At 39.5% G+C, this 17,652-nt stretch overlaps 1 protein-coding gene and 1 long non-coding RNA gene across 2 annotated transcripts in view; both read right to left on the reverse strand.

Annotated features, from left to right (window-relative positions):
* LOC127729741 (uncharacterized) overlaps positions 1-17,652 on the reverse strand; it is a 53,470-nt gene that overhangs the window by 26,499 nt on the left and 9,319 nt on the right. The window lies entirely within an intron of this gene.
* LOC127729667 (uncharacterized) lies at positions 12,938-17,072 on the reverse strand. Its single transcript, XM_052237524.1, has 2 exons — positions 16,991-17,072; positions 12,938-16,530 (listed from the first exon to the last, which is right to left on the reverse strand). Exon 2 carries the CDS (start codon positions 16,528-16,530, stop codon positions 15,595-15,597), a length of 936 nt encoding a protein of 311 aa, XP_052093484.1. The 5' UTR covers positions 16,991-17,072; the 3' UTR covers positions 12,938-15,594.

Below are 17,652 nucleotides of genomic sequence, written 5' to 3' on the forward strand. Positions count from 1 at the left end.
CTTTAATTCATAAAAAAGTCCCTACGGCAAAGCTTTTGTCCACACTAGGTACAAATGATAGGCAATTGCCTAAGGTTGCCTGGACCCAAAGACCCAGGTGGGTAAAGTTACGGAACTTTTTTAATTGAGGTCCAAAGTTGGGCTAGGGTGACCCAACCCCCTCCCTTCTTTAATTCATAAAAAAGTCCCTACGGCAAAGCTTTTGTCCACACTAGGTACAAATGATAGGCAATTGCCTAAGGTTGCCTGGACCCAAAGACCCAGGTGGGTAAAGTTACGGAACTTTTTTAATTGAGGTCCAAAGTTGGGCTAGGGTGACCCAACCCCCTCCCTTCTTTAATTCATAAAAAAGTCCCTACGGCAAAGCTTTTGTCCACACTAGGTACAAATGATAGGCAATTGCCTAAGGTTGCCTGGACCCAAAGACCCAGGTGGGTAAAGTTACGGAACTTTTTTAATTGAGGTCCAAAGTTGGGGTAGGGTGACCCAACCCCCTCCCTTCTTTAATTCATAAAAAAGTCCCTACGGCAAAGCTTTTGTCCACACTAGGTACAAATGATAGGCAATTGCCTAAGGTTGCCTGGACCCAAAGACCCAGGTGGGTAAAGTTACGGAACTTTTTTAATTGAGGTCCAAAGTTGGGGTAGGGTGACCCAACCCCCTCCCTTCTTTAATTCATAAAAAAGTCCCTACGGCAAAGCTTTTGTCCACACTAGGTACAAATGATAGGCAATTGCCTAAGGTTGCCTGGACCCAAAGACCCAGGTGGGTAAAGTTACGGAACTTTTTTAATTGAGGTCCAAAGTTGGGCTAGGGTGACCCAACCCCCTCCCTTCTTTAATTCATAAAAAAGTCCCTACGGCAAAGCTTTTGTCCACACTAGGTACAAATGATAGGCAATTGCCTAAGGTTGCCTGGACCCAAAGACCCAGGTGGGTAAAGTTACGGAACTTTTTTAATTGAGGTCCAAAGTTGGGCTAGGGTGACCCAACCCCCTCCCTTCTTTAATTCATAAAAAAGTCCCTACGGCAAAGCTTTTGTCCACACTAGGTACAAATGATAGGCAATTGCCTAAGGTTGCCTGGACCCAAAGACCCAGGTGGGTAAAGTTACGGAACTTTTTTAATTGAGGTCCAAAGTTGGGGTAGGGTGACCCAACCCCCTCCCTTCTTTAATTCATAAAAAAGTCCCTACGGCAAAGCTTTTGTCCACACTAGGTACAAATGATAGGCAATTGCCTAAGGTTGCCTGGACCCAAAGACCCAGGTGGGTAAAGTTACGGAACTTTTTTAATTGAGGTCCAAAGTTGGGGTAGGGTGACCCAACCCCCTCCCTTCTTTAATTCATAAAAAAGTCCCTACGGCAAAGCTTTTGTCCACACTAGGTACAAATGATAGGCAATTGCCTAAGGTTGCCTGGACCCAAAGACCCAGGTGGGTAAAGTTACGGAACTTTTTTAATTGAGGTCCAAAGTTGGGGTAGGGTGACCCAACCCCCTCCCTTCTTTAATTCATAAAAAAGTCCCTACGGCAAAGCTTTTGTCCACACTAGGTACAAATGATAGGCAATTGCCTAAGGTTGCCTGGACCCAAAGACCCAGGTGGGTAAAGTTACGGAACTTTTTTAATTGAGGTCCAAAGTTGGGGTAGGGTGACCCAACCCCCTCCCTTCTTTAATTCATAAAAAAGTCCCTACGGCAAAGCTTTTGTCCACACTAGGTACAAATGATAGGCAATTGCCTAAGGTTGCCTGGACCCAAAGACCCAGGTGGGTAAAGTTACGGAACTTTTTTAATTGAGGTCCAAAGTTGGGCTAGGGTGACCCAACCCCCTCCCTTCTTTAATTCATAAAAAAGTCCCTACGGCAAAGCTTTTGTCCACACTAGGTACAAATGATAGGCAATTGCCTAAGGTTGCCTGGACCCAAAGACCCAGGTGGGTAAAGTTACGGAACTTTTTTAATTGAGGTCCAAAGTTGGGCTAGGGTGACCCAACCCCCTCCCTTCTTTAATTCATAAAAAAGTCCCTACGGCAAAGCTTTTGTCCACACTAGGTACAAATGATAGGCAATTGCCTAAGGTTGCCTGGACCCAAAGACCCAGGTGGGTAAAGTTACGGAACTTTTTTAATTGAGGTCCAAAGTTGGGGTAGGGTGACCCAACCCCCTCCCTTCTTTAATTCATAAAAAAGTCCCTACGGCAAAGCTTTTGTCCACACTAGGTACAAATGATAGGCAATTGCCTAAGGTTGCCTGGACCCAAAGACCCAGGTGGGTAAAGTTACGGAACTTTTTTAATTGAGGTCCAAAGTTGGGCTAGGGTGACCCAACCCCCTCCCTTCTTTAATTCATAAAAAAGTCCCTACGGCAAAGCTTTTGTCCACACTAGGTACAAATGATAGGCAATTGCCTAAGGTTGCCTGGACCCAAAGACCCAGGTGGGTAAAGTTACGGAACTTTTTTAATTGAGGTCCAAAGTTGGGCTAGGGTGACCCAACCCCCTCCCTTCTTTAATTCATAAAAAAGTCCCTACGGCAAAGCTTTTGTCCACACTAGGTACAAATGATAGGCAATTGCCTAAGGTTGCCTGGACCCAAAGACCCAGGTGGGTAAAGTTACGGAACTTTTTTAATTGAGGTCCAAAGTTGGGGTAGGGTGACCCAACCCCCTCCCTTCTTTAATTCATAAAAAAGTCCCTACGGCAAAGCTTTTGTCCACACTAGGTACAAATGATAGGCAATTGCCTAAGGTTGCCTGGACCCAAAGACCCAGGTGGGTAAAGTTACGGAACTTTTTTAATTGAGGTCCAAAGTTGGGGTAGGGTGACCCAACCCCCTCCCTTCTTTAATTCATAAAAAAGTCCCTACGGCAAAGCTTTTGTCCACACTAGGTACAAATGATAGGCAATTGCCTAAGGTTGCCTGGACCCAAAGACCCAGGTGGGTAAAGTTACGGAACTTTTTTAATTGAGGTCCAAAGTTGGGGTAGGGTGACCCAACCCCCTCCCTTCTTTAATTCATAAAAAAGTCCCTACGGCAAAGCTTTTGTCCACACTAGGTACAAATGATAGGCAATTGCCTAAGGTTGCCTGGACCCAAAGACCCAGGTGGGTAAAGTTACGGAACTTTTTTAATTGAGGTCCAAAGTTGGGCTAGGGTGACCCAACCCCCTCCCTTCTTTAATTCATAAAAAAGTCCCTACGGCAAAGCTTTTGTCCACACTAGGTACAAATGATAGGCAATTGCCTAAGGTTGCCTGGACCCAAAGACCCAGGTGGGTAAAGTTACGGAACTTTTTTAATTGAGGTCCAAAGTTGGGCTAGGGTGACCCAACCCCCTCCCTTCTTTAATTCATAAAAAAGTCCCTACGGCAAAGCTTTTGTCCACACTAGGTACAAATGATAGGCAATTGCCTAAGGTTGCCTGGACCCAAAGACCCAGGTGGGTAAAGTTACGGAACTTTTTTAATTGAGGTCCAAAGTTGGGGTAGGGTGACCCAACCCCCTCCCTTCTTTAATTCATAAAAAAGTCCCTACGGCAAAGCTTTTGTCCACACTAGGTACAAATGATAGGCAATTGCCTAAGGTTGCCTGGACCCAAAGACCCAGGTGGGTAAAGTTACGGAACTTTTTTAATTGAGGTCCAAAGTTGGGCTAGGGTGACCCAACCCCCTCCCTTCTTTAATTCATAAAAAAGTCCCTACGGCAAAGCTTTTGTCCACACTAGGTACAAATGATAGGCAATTGCCTAAGGTTGCCTGGACCCAAAGACCCAGGTGGGTAAAGTTACGGAACTTTTTTAATTGAGGTCCAAAGTTGGGCTAGGGTGACCCAACCCCCTCCCTTCTTTAATTCATAAAAAAGTCCCTACGGCAAAGCTTTTGTCCACACTAGGTACAAATGATAGGCAATTGCCTAAGGTTGCCTGGACCCAAAGACCCAGGTGGGTAAAGTTACGGAACTTTTTTAATTGAGGTCCAAAGTTGGGGTAGGGTGACCCAACCCCCTCCCTTCTTTAATTCATAAAAAAGTCCCTACGGCAAAGCTTTTGTCCACACTAGGTACAAATGATAGGCAATTGCCTAAGGTTGCCTGGACCCAAAGACCCAGGTGGGTAAAGTTACGGAACTTTTTTAATTGAGGTCCAAAGTTGGGCTAGGGTGACCCAACCCCCTCCCTTCTTTAATTCATAAAAAAGTCCCTACGGCAAAGCTTTTGTCCACACTAGGTACAAATGATAGGCAATTGCCTAAGGTTGCCTGGACCCAAAGACCCAGGTGGGTAAAGTTACGGAACTTTTTTAATTGAGGTCCAAAGTTGGGCTAGGGTGACCCAACCCCCTCCCTTCTTTAATTCATAAAAAAGTCCCTACGGCAAAGCTTTTGTCCACACTAGGTACAAATGATAGGCAATTGCCTAAGGTTGCCTGGACCCAAAGACCCAGGTGGGTAAAGTTACGGAACTTTTTTAATTGAGGTCCAAAGTTGGGGTAGGGTGACCCAACCCCCTCCCTTCTTTAATTCATAAAAAAGTCCCTACGGCAAAGCTTTTGTCCACACTAGGTACAAATGATAGGCAATTGCCTAAGGTTGCCTGGACCCAAAGACCCAGGTGGGTAAAGTTACGGAACTTTTTTAATTGAGGTCCAAAGTTGGGCTAGGGTGACCCAACCCCCTCCCTTCTTTAATTCATAAAAAAGTCCCTACGGCAAAGCTTTTGTCCACACTAGGTACAAATGATAGGCAATTGCCTAAGGTTGCCTGGACCCAAAGACCCAGGTGGGTAAAGTTACGGAACTTTTTTAATTGAGGTCCAAAGTTGGGCTAGGGTGACCCAACCCCCTCCCTTCTTTAATTCATAAAAAAGTCCCTACGGCAAAGCTTTTGTCCACACTAGGTACAAATGATAGGCAATTGCCTAAGGTTGCCTGGACCCAAAGACCCAGGTGGGTAAAGTTACGGAACTTTTTTAATTGAGGTCCAAAGTTGGGGTAGGGTGACCCAACCCCCTCCCTTCTTTAATTCATAAAAAAGTCCCTACGGCAAAGCTTTTGTCCACACTAGGTACAAATGATAGGCAATTGCCTAAGGTTGCCTGGACCCAAAGACCCAGGTGGGTAAAGTTACGGAACTTTTTTAATTGAGGTCCAAAGTTAGGGGTATGTCACCTTTTAATTTAATTCATAAAAAAAGTTGCGCACCATACATTGATACATAATATAGTTCTCAAGCCTTAAACAAAAAGAAAAACGAAATCCGCTTTTTCAAGAAAAAATCAATTTACTTAAACAGTTTTGTCTTGAAAGGTAATCATTTACATAGTTTTTACATTGTCTATACGTTTATTCTACAAAAAATGTTATTTTAGGAACTATTTGACAGGATGCCGAAAGTACGGAAAGCCATTTCACACAACACATAATTTATAGTTGAAAAGTTGATAAAATAACAGGGAATGTTGTTTACACTTTTAAATTAGATTATTTAACAAAATATAGAAATTTATCTGCAAAAACCAGCAAAATATAAACAATCAACTGACGACAATAACTAATAAGTAAATTATAATTAGCGGATCATTTTTGTGGAAAATCTTTTGTAAAAGTAAATGGATGATGACGGCGGACGACTACGGACTACAAACAACAGACGCCAAATATTGTAAAAAGCTCACACTGAACCTTTAGACCAGGTTAACTAGAACTTTCCATTAAGCTGGACTAATAACCCCGCATCTTGGATTGACTGAGTATTCTAGTTACTGAAAAACATGTTCTTAAAGAAGCTGATAATAATAATTTGGTCTTTTTCCCAGTATGGAACTGTAGATTCATTTGATATATATTTTTCTTTGATTGCGTGGGAAAAGGTGAACCAGTAGTATTGTCTCTGATTTTTTAACCCCCACAACAACCCGTGCTGCTGTGGTTGTCCCAAATATGGTTTTGCCCCGCCCCTTAAAGCCAAATATGGGTATGTCCCGCCCCCTTATGTTATCTGATATATGGGCATATACGTCCCCCCACCCCCCCCCCCCCCAACCTAATGACGTCACCGGAAGTAAGTATATATATATCATTTTATTCTGATATCACCTATGTTGAACAGAGGTACGGAAGATGAATTTCGACGGATGCATGTTGACCATATTTGGATACGAATATATAACAGTAGGACTCACGTAGAACCATGCCAATTCCATGAGTGAGGAGGTGTCGGACCTTTATCGGGACTCCGGGATCGGGTGTTTTTAAGCTCGGAATTTCGGGATTGATCCTTTCGGGATCCGGGAATTCTTTTTTCGAATTTCGGGATGTCGGGATTTAAATTTCTTTAAATTCGGGACCTCGGGATTTCATTTTTTTAAGCCCGGGATTTCGAGATCAGGACCCCTCCGGTCCCCCCCCCCCCACACACACCCCCCTCATGAGTCATACCGAATGCACGCCCGCCATTTTTTGTCATTATGCGATCCGACCATTTCGATACCACGGGTCATCAGGATGCAAGATCAGGGCATGACGCACCACATGACAATACCATGAGTCACACCAGATGTACGTTGACCGTATTTGGTCTTGTTGTGTAGGTCTGACGAGTCAGACATCCGTATGAGTTACAAAGTCGATATTGTTGGTACGTTCATTATACAAGGGCATCATGTCTCCCTTATTGGAAAATTTAAATAACAAAAATTCAAAAATTCAAAAATCCATAAAATTTTAAATAAGTAGCTTTTGTGAAGTTGAATCGTAAATGCGCCACCGTTATTATTTTCAAAAAGCATAAAAGAAATCCGCTGGATACGTAAAGGTAAAATTCATCCATCGGTTTGCTTCAGGCATTCTTATAGATAGGTTGATCAAGTATGCAGTGATTTTTTTTTTCGATTTTCAAAATATTTTGATTTATTTTAAAAAAAAATTATTACCTTTTTTTTTTTTTTTTTATTTCAATTTTTTTTTCTTCTATTTTTCAAATTTTGAATTTGAATTTTTTGATTTTTTTGCATTATTAAATTTTATATAATTTAAATTTTCGAATAAGGGAGACATGCCCTTGTAAAATGAACGTCCCAACAATGTCGACTTTGTTACTCATACGGATGTCTGACTCGTCAGACCTACACAACAAGACCAAATACGGTCAACGTACATCTGGTGTGACTAATGGTATTGTGTCATGTGGTGCGTCATGCCCTGATCTTGCATCCTGATGACTCGTTGTATCGAAATGGTCGGATCGCATCATGACCAAATATGGCGGATGTGCATTCGATATGACTCATGATTTTGGCATGGTTCTACGTGAGTCATACTGTTATATTCATATCCAAAAATGGTCAACATGCATCCGTCGTGATTCATCTTCCTTACCTCTGTTCAACATAGGTGATACCAGAATAAAATGATATATATATACTTACTTCCGGTGACGTCATTAGGTTGGGGGAAAGGGGGGCGGTATATGCCCATATATAATATTAGGGGGTGGGACATGCCCATATTTGGCATTAAGGGGCGGGGCATGACCATATATGGGACAACCACAGCACCACGGGTTTTGGTGGATGGTTAAAAAACCACAGACAATACTACTCATAAGATTATTCATCTGATGACATGGGCCATCTGGTCTGGGCAAAAGACAAAAGCTTTGCCATAGGAATCTGTTAAGGGTTACATGTAAAATTGGGAGGGGAGGGGTCTCCATACCCTAATTTTGAATCTCATTTGAAGAAATTCGGTGAATTTACCCACCTTCGCTATCTGGCCCGGGCAACTTCAAGGCCTAACCTATCGTTTGTTCATAGTATGGACAAAATTAAAGCTTTGTCGTAGGACATTTTATAACAATTAAAGTTTGGACGGAATGTTCTCCTTATCCCAACTTTGAACCTCAGTTGCAGTAGTTCCGTGAATAAACTCACCAGGTTCATCTAATCCGGGCAACTTTATGCCATTGAATTTCATCTGTACCTTATGTGGTCAAAGCTTTGCCGCGTAGATAATTGTTTTGACGAATTAAAGTTTTGAGGGGAAAAGGTCTCCATTTCCCAACTTTGGACCTCAGTTGCAAACGTTCCAAGTATTTATCCACCCGGCCCATCTGTTCCAGGTAACACGTAGGGAATTGCCTATCATTTGTACCTAGTGAGAAAACGCTTACCCGGAATGATTTTTTGACAAAATTAAACTTGGGATGTGATAGGGTGTGCAAACCCCAAATGTGAAATCAGTTACCCACCTGCGGGTTCTTCGAGTCCAGGCATCCTTAGGCAATTAATATCATGTGTTACTAGAGTGGACAAATGCTTTGCCGTGAGAAATTTTTTCAGAATTCAAGTTGGGAGATACGGTCTACAAACTTTGGATCTAAGTAGTAGGAGTTCCGTAACTTTACCCACCTTGGTCTTTGGGTCCAGGCAACCTTAGGTAATTGCCTATCATTTGTGCCTAGTGTTGACAAAAGCTTTGCCGTAGAGACTTCTTTATGAACTAAAATTGGGTGGTGGTAGGATAACCCTACCCCAACTTTGGGCCTCAATTACAATAGTTCCGTAACTTTACCCATCTGGTTCTTTGGGTTCAGGCAACCTTAGGCAATTGCCTATCATTTGTTCCTAGCGTGGACAAAAGCTTTGCCGTAGGAAATTTTTAATGAATTAAAGTAGGAAGGGGGTTGGGCCACCCTATCCCAACTTTGGACCTCAATTATAAAAGTTCCGTAACTTTACCCACCTGGGTCTTTGGGTCCAGGCAACCTTAGGCAATTGCCTATTATTTGTACCTTGTGTGGACAACAGTTTTGCCGTAGGGACTTTTTTATTAATTGAAGTAGGGGGGGGGGGTACGGTCATCATATCCCAACTTTGGACCTCAGTTGTAGAAATTCCGTAACTTTACCCACCTGTGTCGTTGGGTCCAGGCAGCCTTATGCAATTGCCTTTCATTTGTTCTTAGTGTGGGCAAAAAGGGACTTTTTTATAAATTAAAGAATGGAGAGGGTTGGGTCACCATATCCCAACATTGGACCTCAATAATAAAAGTCCGTAACTTTACCCACCTAGGTCTTTGGGTCCAGGCAACCTTAGGCAATTGCCTATCATTTATACCTAGTGTGGACAAAAGTTTTGCCGAAGGGACTTTTTTATGAATTAAAATTGGATGGTGGTAGGGTCACCCTACCCCAACTTAGGACCTCAATTAAAAAAGTTCCGTAACTTTACCCACCTTGGTCTTTGGGTCCAGGCAACCTTAGGCAATTGCCTATCATTTGTACCTAGTGTGGACAAAAGCTTTGCCGTAGGGACTTTTTTATGAATTAAAATTGGGTGGTGGTAGGGTCACCATACCCCAACTTTGGACCTCAATTAAAAATGTTCCGTAACTTTACCCACTTGGGTCTTTGGGTCCAGGCAACCTTAGGCAATTGCCTATCATTTGTATCTAGTGTGGACAAAAGCTTTGTCGTAGTGACTTTTTTATGAATTAAAATTGGGTGGGGGTTTGTTCACCCTACCCCAACTTTGGACCTCAATAAAACAAGTTCCGTAACTTAACTCACCTGGAACTTTGGGTCCAGGCAACCTGAGGCAATTGCCTATCATTTGTACCTAGTGTGGACAAAAATATTGCCGTAGGGACTTTTTTATGAATTAAAATTGGATGGTGGTAGGGTCACCCTACCCCAACTTTGGACCTCAATTAAAAAAGTTCCGTAACTTTACCCACCTTGGTCTTTGGGTCCAGGCAACCTTAGGCAATTGCCTATCATTTGTACCTAGTGTGGACAAAAGCTTTGCCGTAGGGACTTTTTTATGAATTAAAATTGGGTGGTGGTAGGGTCACCATACCCCAACTTTGGACCTCAATTAAAAATGTTCCGTAACTTTGCCCACTTGGGTCTTTGGGTCCAGGCAACCTTAGGCAATTGCCTATCATTTGTATCTAGTGTGGACAAAAGCTTTGTCGTAGTGACTTTTTTATGAATTAAAATTGGGTGGGGGTTTGTTCACCCTACCCCAACTTTGGACCTCAATAAAACAAGTTCCGTAACTTAACTCACCTGGAACTTTGGGTCCAGGCAACCTGAGGCAATTGCCTATCATTTGTACCTAGTGTGGACAAAAATATTGCCGTAGGGACTTTTTTATGAATTAAAATTGGATGGTGGTAGGGTCACCCTACCCCAACTTTGGACCTCAATTAAAAAAGTTCCGTAACTTTACCCACCTTGGTCTTTGGGTCCAGGCAACCTTAGGCAATTGCCTATCATTTGTACCTAGTGTGGACAAAAGCTTTGCCGTAGGGACTTTTTTATGAATTAAAATTGGGTGGTGGTAGGGTCACCATATCCCAACTTTGGACCAAAATCTTTATGTCAATTCTTTTCTCGTTCTATTTGGGTGCCTCTCTTACACTTATCACTCTTCCTATCGAAATATAGTAAATACATTACCAGAGTGACGACATACTTTTGAATTATTAGAAAAATGAACTAGTTCTTTGACAAAAGAAGAAAACTGCGTATGATGCTTTTATTTCTAAAGAAAATCTAACAAAAAATACTGGACGTTCCAAAATCAGATGACTTATTTTTCTTTTCTTTTCAAACGCATATGTATAGTAGAAGATTTATTTGTATCGTTACATGTACACTAGTTTAGTGTGAACTATTGTTATTAATTGTTTCATTATTATAAAAACAACAAACCCATCTCGAATCAGAGAGCACTAAAAAGAGAAAGGATTACCTAATAGGAATTTTAGATGTCCGGTTAAAAAACAGTTGCATTAGATACACGAATAACTAATTAACTTTGTCTGTGTTAAAATGGAATTGCATTTCGTTCTTCTACTGGAAATTAGTGTCATTAGAATTAAAAGGACGTTTTGTGTTATTGCAAGTCTTCGGTTTTTAGGCATGATCATGTTGGCGCGTTTTCTTATTGTTCGCTGGCTTATTGTTCGCTAGCTTGATGCATCTTATTGTTCGCTGGCTAAGTGTTCGCTAGCTTGAGTCTGGTAGTTTTGGTCCTCGGTGCTCTTCGGCTTTGTACTTGTTTTGGCTTTCAAGCTTTTTTCATCTGAGCGTCACTGGATGGTCTTGTGTGGACGAGACGCACGTCTGGCGTATTGAATTTTAAGCCTAGTACCTTTTGTTAGCTATTATTCGTGTGTTTCTTTGTCCTATATGTTCTCCCATTTATTTGTATTGTGGTCCTGTCATGTGATGTTGTCGTTTTGGTGTTGTGTTTGACGTTGCCATTAAAGCGGGAGGTTTGGCATGCCACAAAACCAGGTTCAACCCACCATTTTTTCTTAAAATGTCCTGTACCAAGTCAGGAAAATGGCCATTGTTATATTATAGTTCGTTTCTGTGTGTGTGTTACATTTTAATGTTGTGTTTTTGTTGTGTCGTTGTTCTCCTCTTATATTTGATGCGTTTCCCTCAGTTTTAGTTTGTAACCCGAATTTTTTTTTATCTCTATCGATTTATGAGTTTCGAACAGCGGTATACTACTGTTGCCTTTATTTAGTCCAGGGAATCTGAGGTGAAAAGTGGCTCAACCTCAAACTAATTGCAACAGAAACAATTTATATCAATTTCACTTCATTGGATACCTGGTTGTGACATATTAAAAATCGGCGTTTCATAGACCACGGGAAATTTGTGTTTTTTGGGTAAAATGGGGATTTTTATGTGAAAATCGCTAAAAACTGGAAAAATTGATTTTTTTAAAAGTTTTTTACTCAAAGTCCTTATTTTTTAAAGGAAACGTTTCATTCATATGTATCATCGAGATGAAATATTAAAAATGCATAACCATAAGTTTTTTGGGTAAAAAATGCTGATTTTGAATAGAAAATCGGTGATAACTGGGAAAAACAATTAAATCCAAAAAATCTTTTAAAATTTCATTCTCGTGTTATATTAACATTAAGAATTTTAATCCCTCAAAGAATGAGCAGGCTTCAACAGAAAAATAGTACTCATTATTTTGACATATTAATGTAGTTTAAATCAAAAACACAGTCATAGAAGAGGGAGACCAAAACAATATTTCTAAATTCACATTGTTATAAAAGTAAATCTTATAGAACAAACTGTCGTTTCAAAGTTCTTGCTTAAATGTTATATTAGAGACACAGCCGTGACCAACCAAACATGTAAATGTTAGAACTAAATGTCACTATCGTCCTCATCCTCATGAATCTCATATGGCAAAATCAAAGGTACTTTATTCAAATCATTTGCACCACGTGACTTTGTCCCTTTTGATCAAATTACTTCCCTTAGCTTAAGATTGAAAATATAATTTATTATAGATTTGCGGATAATCCAGTCCTTTTCCGTCATGTATCTAAAACTAATGTATCTTTAAAAACTTCCTTTGGCGGATATTTACAAAAATGCTGTGTAATTCTAAGGAAAAATGCTTAAAATTTGACTTTTTGCGAAATGGGAAGGTTGAAATCATCATGTTTTTAAAAGAATTTGGCTGAAAACTTAAGAAAGCAGGTAAGTTAAAAGTTATTTAACTTTAAAATTGAACCTACAAGGTGTTTCCCTATATGCGAACAAATCATGAACAATATCTGCTTGCATGTGTATTTCTGTTTTGAATCTTGCTATTTTACGATTTTACGTCATTTAATTGATCTTATATAGCAATTACACAATGGTTACGCTTCCGATTTTTAAACTAAAAAGGCCGAAAGATTTCAGAGTAGACAATGTCCATTTGTACACGGACAGAAGCCTAAAACATGTACAATTCACCTATATGCGAACAAATTGTTCATTCGACATAGGTATTTGCATATTGGCATTTTTATTAAAAGGGCTTATATAATCCTATTGTAATGGCTGCCGTCATGATAAGGCAAAATGGCCGCTATGCAAATTAGCAAATTACCCCAAATTTTGCCATATGTCAAGTATTTTACAGTTTGAACAGTTCAATCCCTTACATTCGCTACATGCTGAGCTGCATTCAAGTCCGTTTTTTCTACAAGTGCATCTGCGTGTATCGCAACCGGATTTACATTTACACCTTATCACATGCAATAACTTCTTTGGAGCAGGAGGCAAAATCGTTCGAATTGGACAAAGTGATGTACCTTGTAGAACCCATCCCCAGTCTGATGGACTAAACATATCGACAGAGTCATTTGTCCATTCTTGGATCTGATAATATGCACGCTTAGTGTTGAGACGCTGCTTCTGAAGTAGGTGGCAAGGACTGGACATGTACGCAAGACAAAGAATTGGTAAGAACTTTATGATTAAATTTCCTGTAGCGTAACTAGTCTAAGCTTTCTCCGGTCTCACCTCCGTATAATATAACGAGAGCTGACTGTCCTGATTGTATTATATCATCTGAAGTTGCATCTTGTTTTAAAAATACTGAAGCTAACTCTCTGAAAATGGCATTCCCACGCAACCGCTTCAGTTCTTCTTTCTTTCCTATGCCATAAAGCCTAGATGTCGTGTCACATCCTGTGAAAGCATGAATAAATGGTAACAAATAAACTATTTCATTTCCAAGCAACTCTTTGGTCTTTTTGATATCCCATACCTTGGACTTTCGAATTTTATCGGATCGAAAAACCAATGGTTTAGAATTTTCCTCTGCATGGAAAAGCAGTAGTATGAGAACATCAGTGTCTTCTCCAACTACAACAGTACGGAAACAAGATGCATATCTTACAGCAGTTGATGCAATAAGAACATCAGCATCAGCAGCAGCTTGAAGAGAAATAAATCCTTCATTATCCATTTTATTACAAAGCATATTGATGAAGTTTTGCTTGTTTTCTCTATTAGCTAAGAAAATTTCCTTCTTTGATTTAAACGGTGTGCTATCTTTAAATGAGATGTGTGTACCAGTCACCCCTTTCGATCTCCGTTCATGTACATGATCTTTTGTCGTTGGTCCCGACGCATACCCATCAAAGACGATTATTGGAATGGGATATCTGTTATTAATATGGTCGATGTATAACTGACATATTTCTGCAAATGTCGCACCTTTTTTCCATGGGATTCGCTGTATCAGGGAACCACCGTCGATTACGTGGTGAACATTGGTACCATGGTCCTCTGAAAATACACAACTTCCCGTGTTCCATATTTCATCTGCCAATGGTGTTTTCTGTGCCTGGTCCAGTTTCCAGTTCTTTCAGCTCTAATGAATTTCCGCAGCAAGTCCACCATATCCATATTTAAAAACCATAGTCGAGCTGTCCGGTATTCGATTTGTGATTTCTAAAAGTTGATATACTGTCGCGTATTTTTCTCAATATCTCATTTTGATCAAGGGTGTCTACTGGAACACGTTGTTCGAGGATTTCATCAAAATAATAACTCATTTAAATCCTGGGGAAAAGTGTTTTCACTGTGATTTTCAGAGTCTTCAATATCAGTTTCACTTATCATGTCACCTGAAGTTTCTTCAAGAAATGAAACATGTTCTCCATTTTCAATGTCATTATCTTTCAAGACAGCGGAAGATACCTGAAACTGTTCGCACATCAATAATGAGGTTAAAGCATTATAAATGAGGAAATGACTTCGTACTGCTCTTTCAACTGCCTTTCCGGTTAACATATGCGAAACAGCGTTAGGTGCGTAGACAGTTTCCATGAGCTCAGCTAGTCCAGATCCGCTCATAATGTTACCAATCGATCCCAGGAAGCTCATTTCTAGGTGAAAACCTCCTAATCTGAGAACTATTGATTTCAAATCGCTTTCCTTTGGTTCATTGTCGATAATTGTAAGTGCTTTCCAATAAAGCGGTTGATCAAATGTAAGCATTGGATTAGCTCTGTACTTAAACGCTTCATTACATACGAACTTCATGGTCGAAAAGATACATGAAAGGTTTCCCGGCTCAAGGTCTATCATAGGCAAAATAGAATTGTCGATTTACCAGGGTATGCTCCATCTTGCACTAAATTACACATTGCCGACCACCCAATCTTTTTCTTTGACCAAAGAGTACTACAGAGAAGACTGATGCTATCGGGTAAGGGTAACGAATCCGAATGCTGTGCTGCGAGTGATTCGAATTTTAAACTAAGTTTTGATGTTCGGTCAAAGTTGTACTAATGGAGATCGATTTTCCCTATTTGTTCAATATCGTCAAGCGAAACATTCAATCTCTGCACAATAGTTTTGTGGTTATAACCTTGTGTGATGCCTGCTATTATCCCCATTCCATGGAATGTCCCATGATCGTCAATTGTCCTGATATTATGGTCGACATTATCTGCCATGTGTTGAATAAATCGTCCTTCAAGTTCTTGAGGAGAATCATTACTCTGGAGAGCAGAATTCACGCCGTGTTTTTGAACTTCCTTATAAGATGAGGAAAAGCCAAGTTGGTATAAGGTATCGAGGAGGAATTTTGACCCAAAATGGTGATGCATTTGAACTCCTAGACCTAGTTGTAAAGGAGCAATCAGAAATCTTGGTCTTGTCGCTTGCATGATAGACTGGCCAATGGCTGCCACTTTAAGATCGCAATCTTTTTCAGAAAATATTCCACTAAGTAACTGTTTAAGACTGTCAGGTAAGTATGCGATGTTTTCCTCACATGATGCTATTGTAGCTGGTGATGAATACACCGACCTTGAAAATTCCATTGATTTGATATCGGAGTTTAGCTGCTGTTTTGATAATGTCTCTTTTTTCTGTTTCAGGTTCTGAAGTTTTTTTACTCTGATGAAATTCTTGCAGAAGAGCAGATGCCGTTTTACGAAGACTGACCACATTTGGTTTTCCACAGACGTCGGTAATAAAAGCTTCATCACCAAAGTGTGTTTTGATCTTTGATTTCATGTGTACTGTTGTGTATGCCAGATCTCCACAAAATTGTGTCATTTGATGAACGAGGTCTTTTACTGTCAATTGGTCCTCTTCATTTTCTTGCAAATAATCCATAGTCTTCAGAAAAGTTATATTTGCCTCAGTGTGATCTGGTCTACCTTGCTTTTTTCGTTTTTGCTCTGGTGTTCCAATAGGTATATTTTTCCCTGTCCTGAAGTTAACGCTACATTTCTGATGGTATATAGCATCTGCTGCAGGTAAGTCTTGTGCATATTCAAGTTTTGCAAAAACGTCAGCAGCCCATGAATCCTTCCGGTCTTTGCATATTGCCCCAATTTTCTGTTGGAATTCAAAAGTTCTAACTGGATATACTTCTATTCCATATTTTCTATCTGACATTTGAGCTGACTGTCCACAAAATAAACAATGCTCTCTAAAATTAAAATACTGTGATGATCGCGTGTCTCGATTAAATCTGTCGTTATCAGCATTCTCTTTACTAATTTTCTGAATCTCTTTAGCATTTGTATATTTTTTTCGACATTCTTGGTGTAGTATTTGGCCGGCTACAACACATACGTTTTGTTGTCTATGTTTGCTTACTTCATTGATTGTTTTGACACCTTTTTCTCTTATCGTTATTAGAACTTGTCCATTCTCCAAAGGTTCGTTGCATATCACACAGCTACTTCCGGACATCTGAAATGAATGAAGAATATAATTTAGTTTCAATGCAGTCTGGCAAAGAATATTTTTTTAGTTAACGTTCTACAAATAATAAAATAATTGAAATGTTTATTTTTTATATTGTTAATAAAAATCCACAATCAATATCATTAAAATAATATCATGCTTACTCACTGTAGCTTGTCACTGGAAGCAAAGCGAATTCGCTAGTAAATACTCAAAATTTGTTTGACGGTAAGATTATGTTCTAATTGCTTCACAGTACTTATTACATAAAACGACAATTTATAGTGACATAACCAAAAACGAAATGGATATTTTTAACTGTACTCAAAAGTACAATTTGAAGAAATCATGAAAACATTAACTTTACTTATCACATCACATGAACGCGTGCGCAGACGAACGGATGGTCATATAAAACAAAATAAGCTTCATCATTCAATGAAAAATATATTTTCATGAAACTTACTATCACTCAATTTTGTTGTTCTAGTGGTATATTGGGATAAATAACCATTGCTTTCTTTCTTCGGGCCTCTCTTTGGTCACCATTTATCCTGAAACGGAAAGTTTGATTTTTCAATCATTACCATATAACAATTTAATTCGATTAAAAGTTAATACTCATTCTCTGTAACCACTTAAACTTTTTCGGCACACATAGTCACAGATCTTTCTGAAAATTTGCTGATATGTAGATCCTATTAGACTAGTCAGAAAAATAATGTCAACCGATATATATATTGGTTGGTTACCATGGTAACAGCAGAGAAAGTTGGGATTTTTGAGAAAAATACAATATTTGGTGTAGTGTTGTGAAATTATGCGGCTACATCTATTAAAAAGAAACACAAAAACAATTAATTTCATTCTTGTTTTAGTCAAAATTCAAAAAAAGTTATGGGGAATCTACCTAAAAACATGCGAAATTAATTTCTAAAAAATGATTATTGTGCAATTTTCCACACAATACGAATTATCTCCCTTTGATGGGTTACACTAATGACTGGACCAAAACGAAAACGCTATTAACTTTTTATTTCTCAAAGGATTTATGTCAAATTTGAATTGTTATAAATTTAGACCATTCAATACATAAATATAAGAAAAAAAAATATAGAAAACTTTTTT

Source organism: Mytilus californianus, unplaced genomic scaffold (assembly GCF_021869535.1).
Source record: "Mytilus californianus isolate M0D057914Y unplaced genomic scaffold, xbMytCali1.0.p SCAF_1, whole genome shotgun sequence".
NCBI classification, from domain to species: Eukaryota; Metazoa; Mollusca; class Bivalvia; order Mytilida; family Mytilidae; genus Mytilus; species Mytilus californianus.

Excerpts from the sequence above, each read along its gene's own strand:
- LOC127729667 (XM_052237524.1), bottom strand. The coding sequence starts at position 16,530 with ATGTCCGGAAGTAGCTGTGTGATATGCAACGAACCTTTGGAGAATGGA.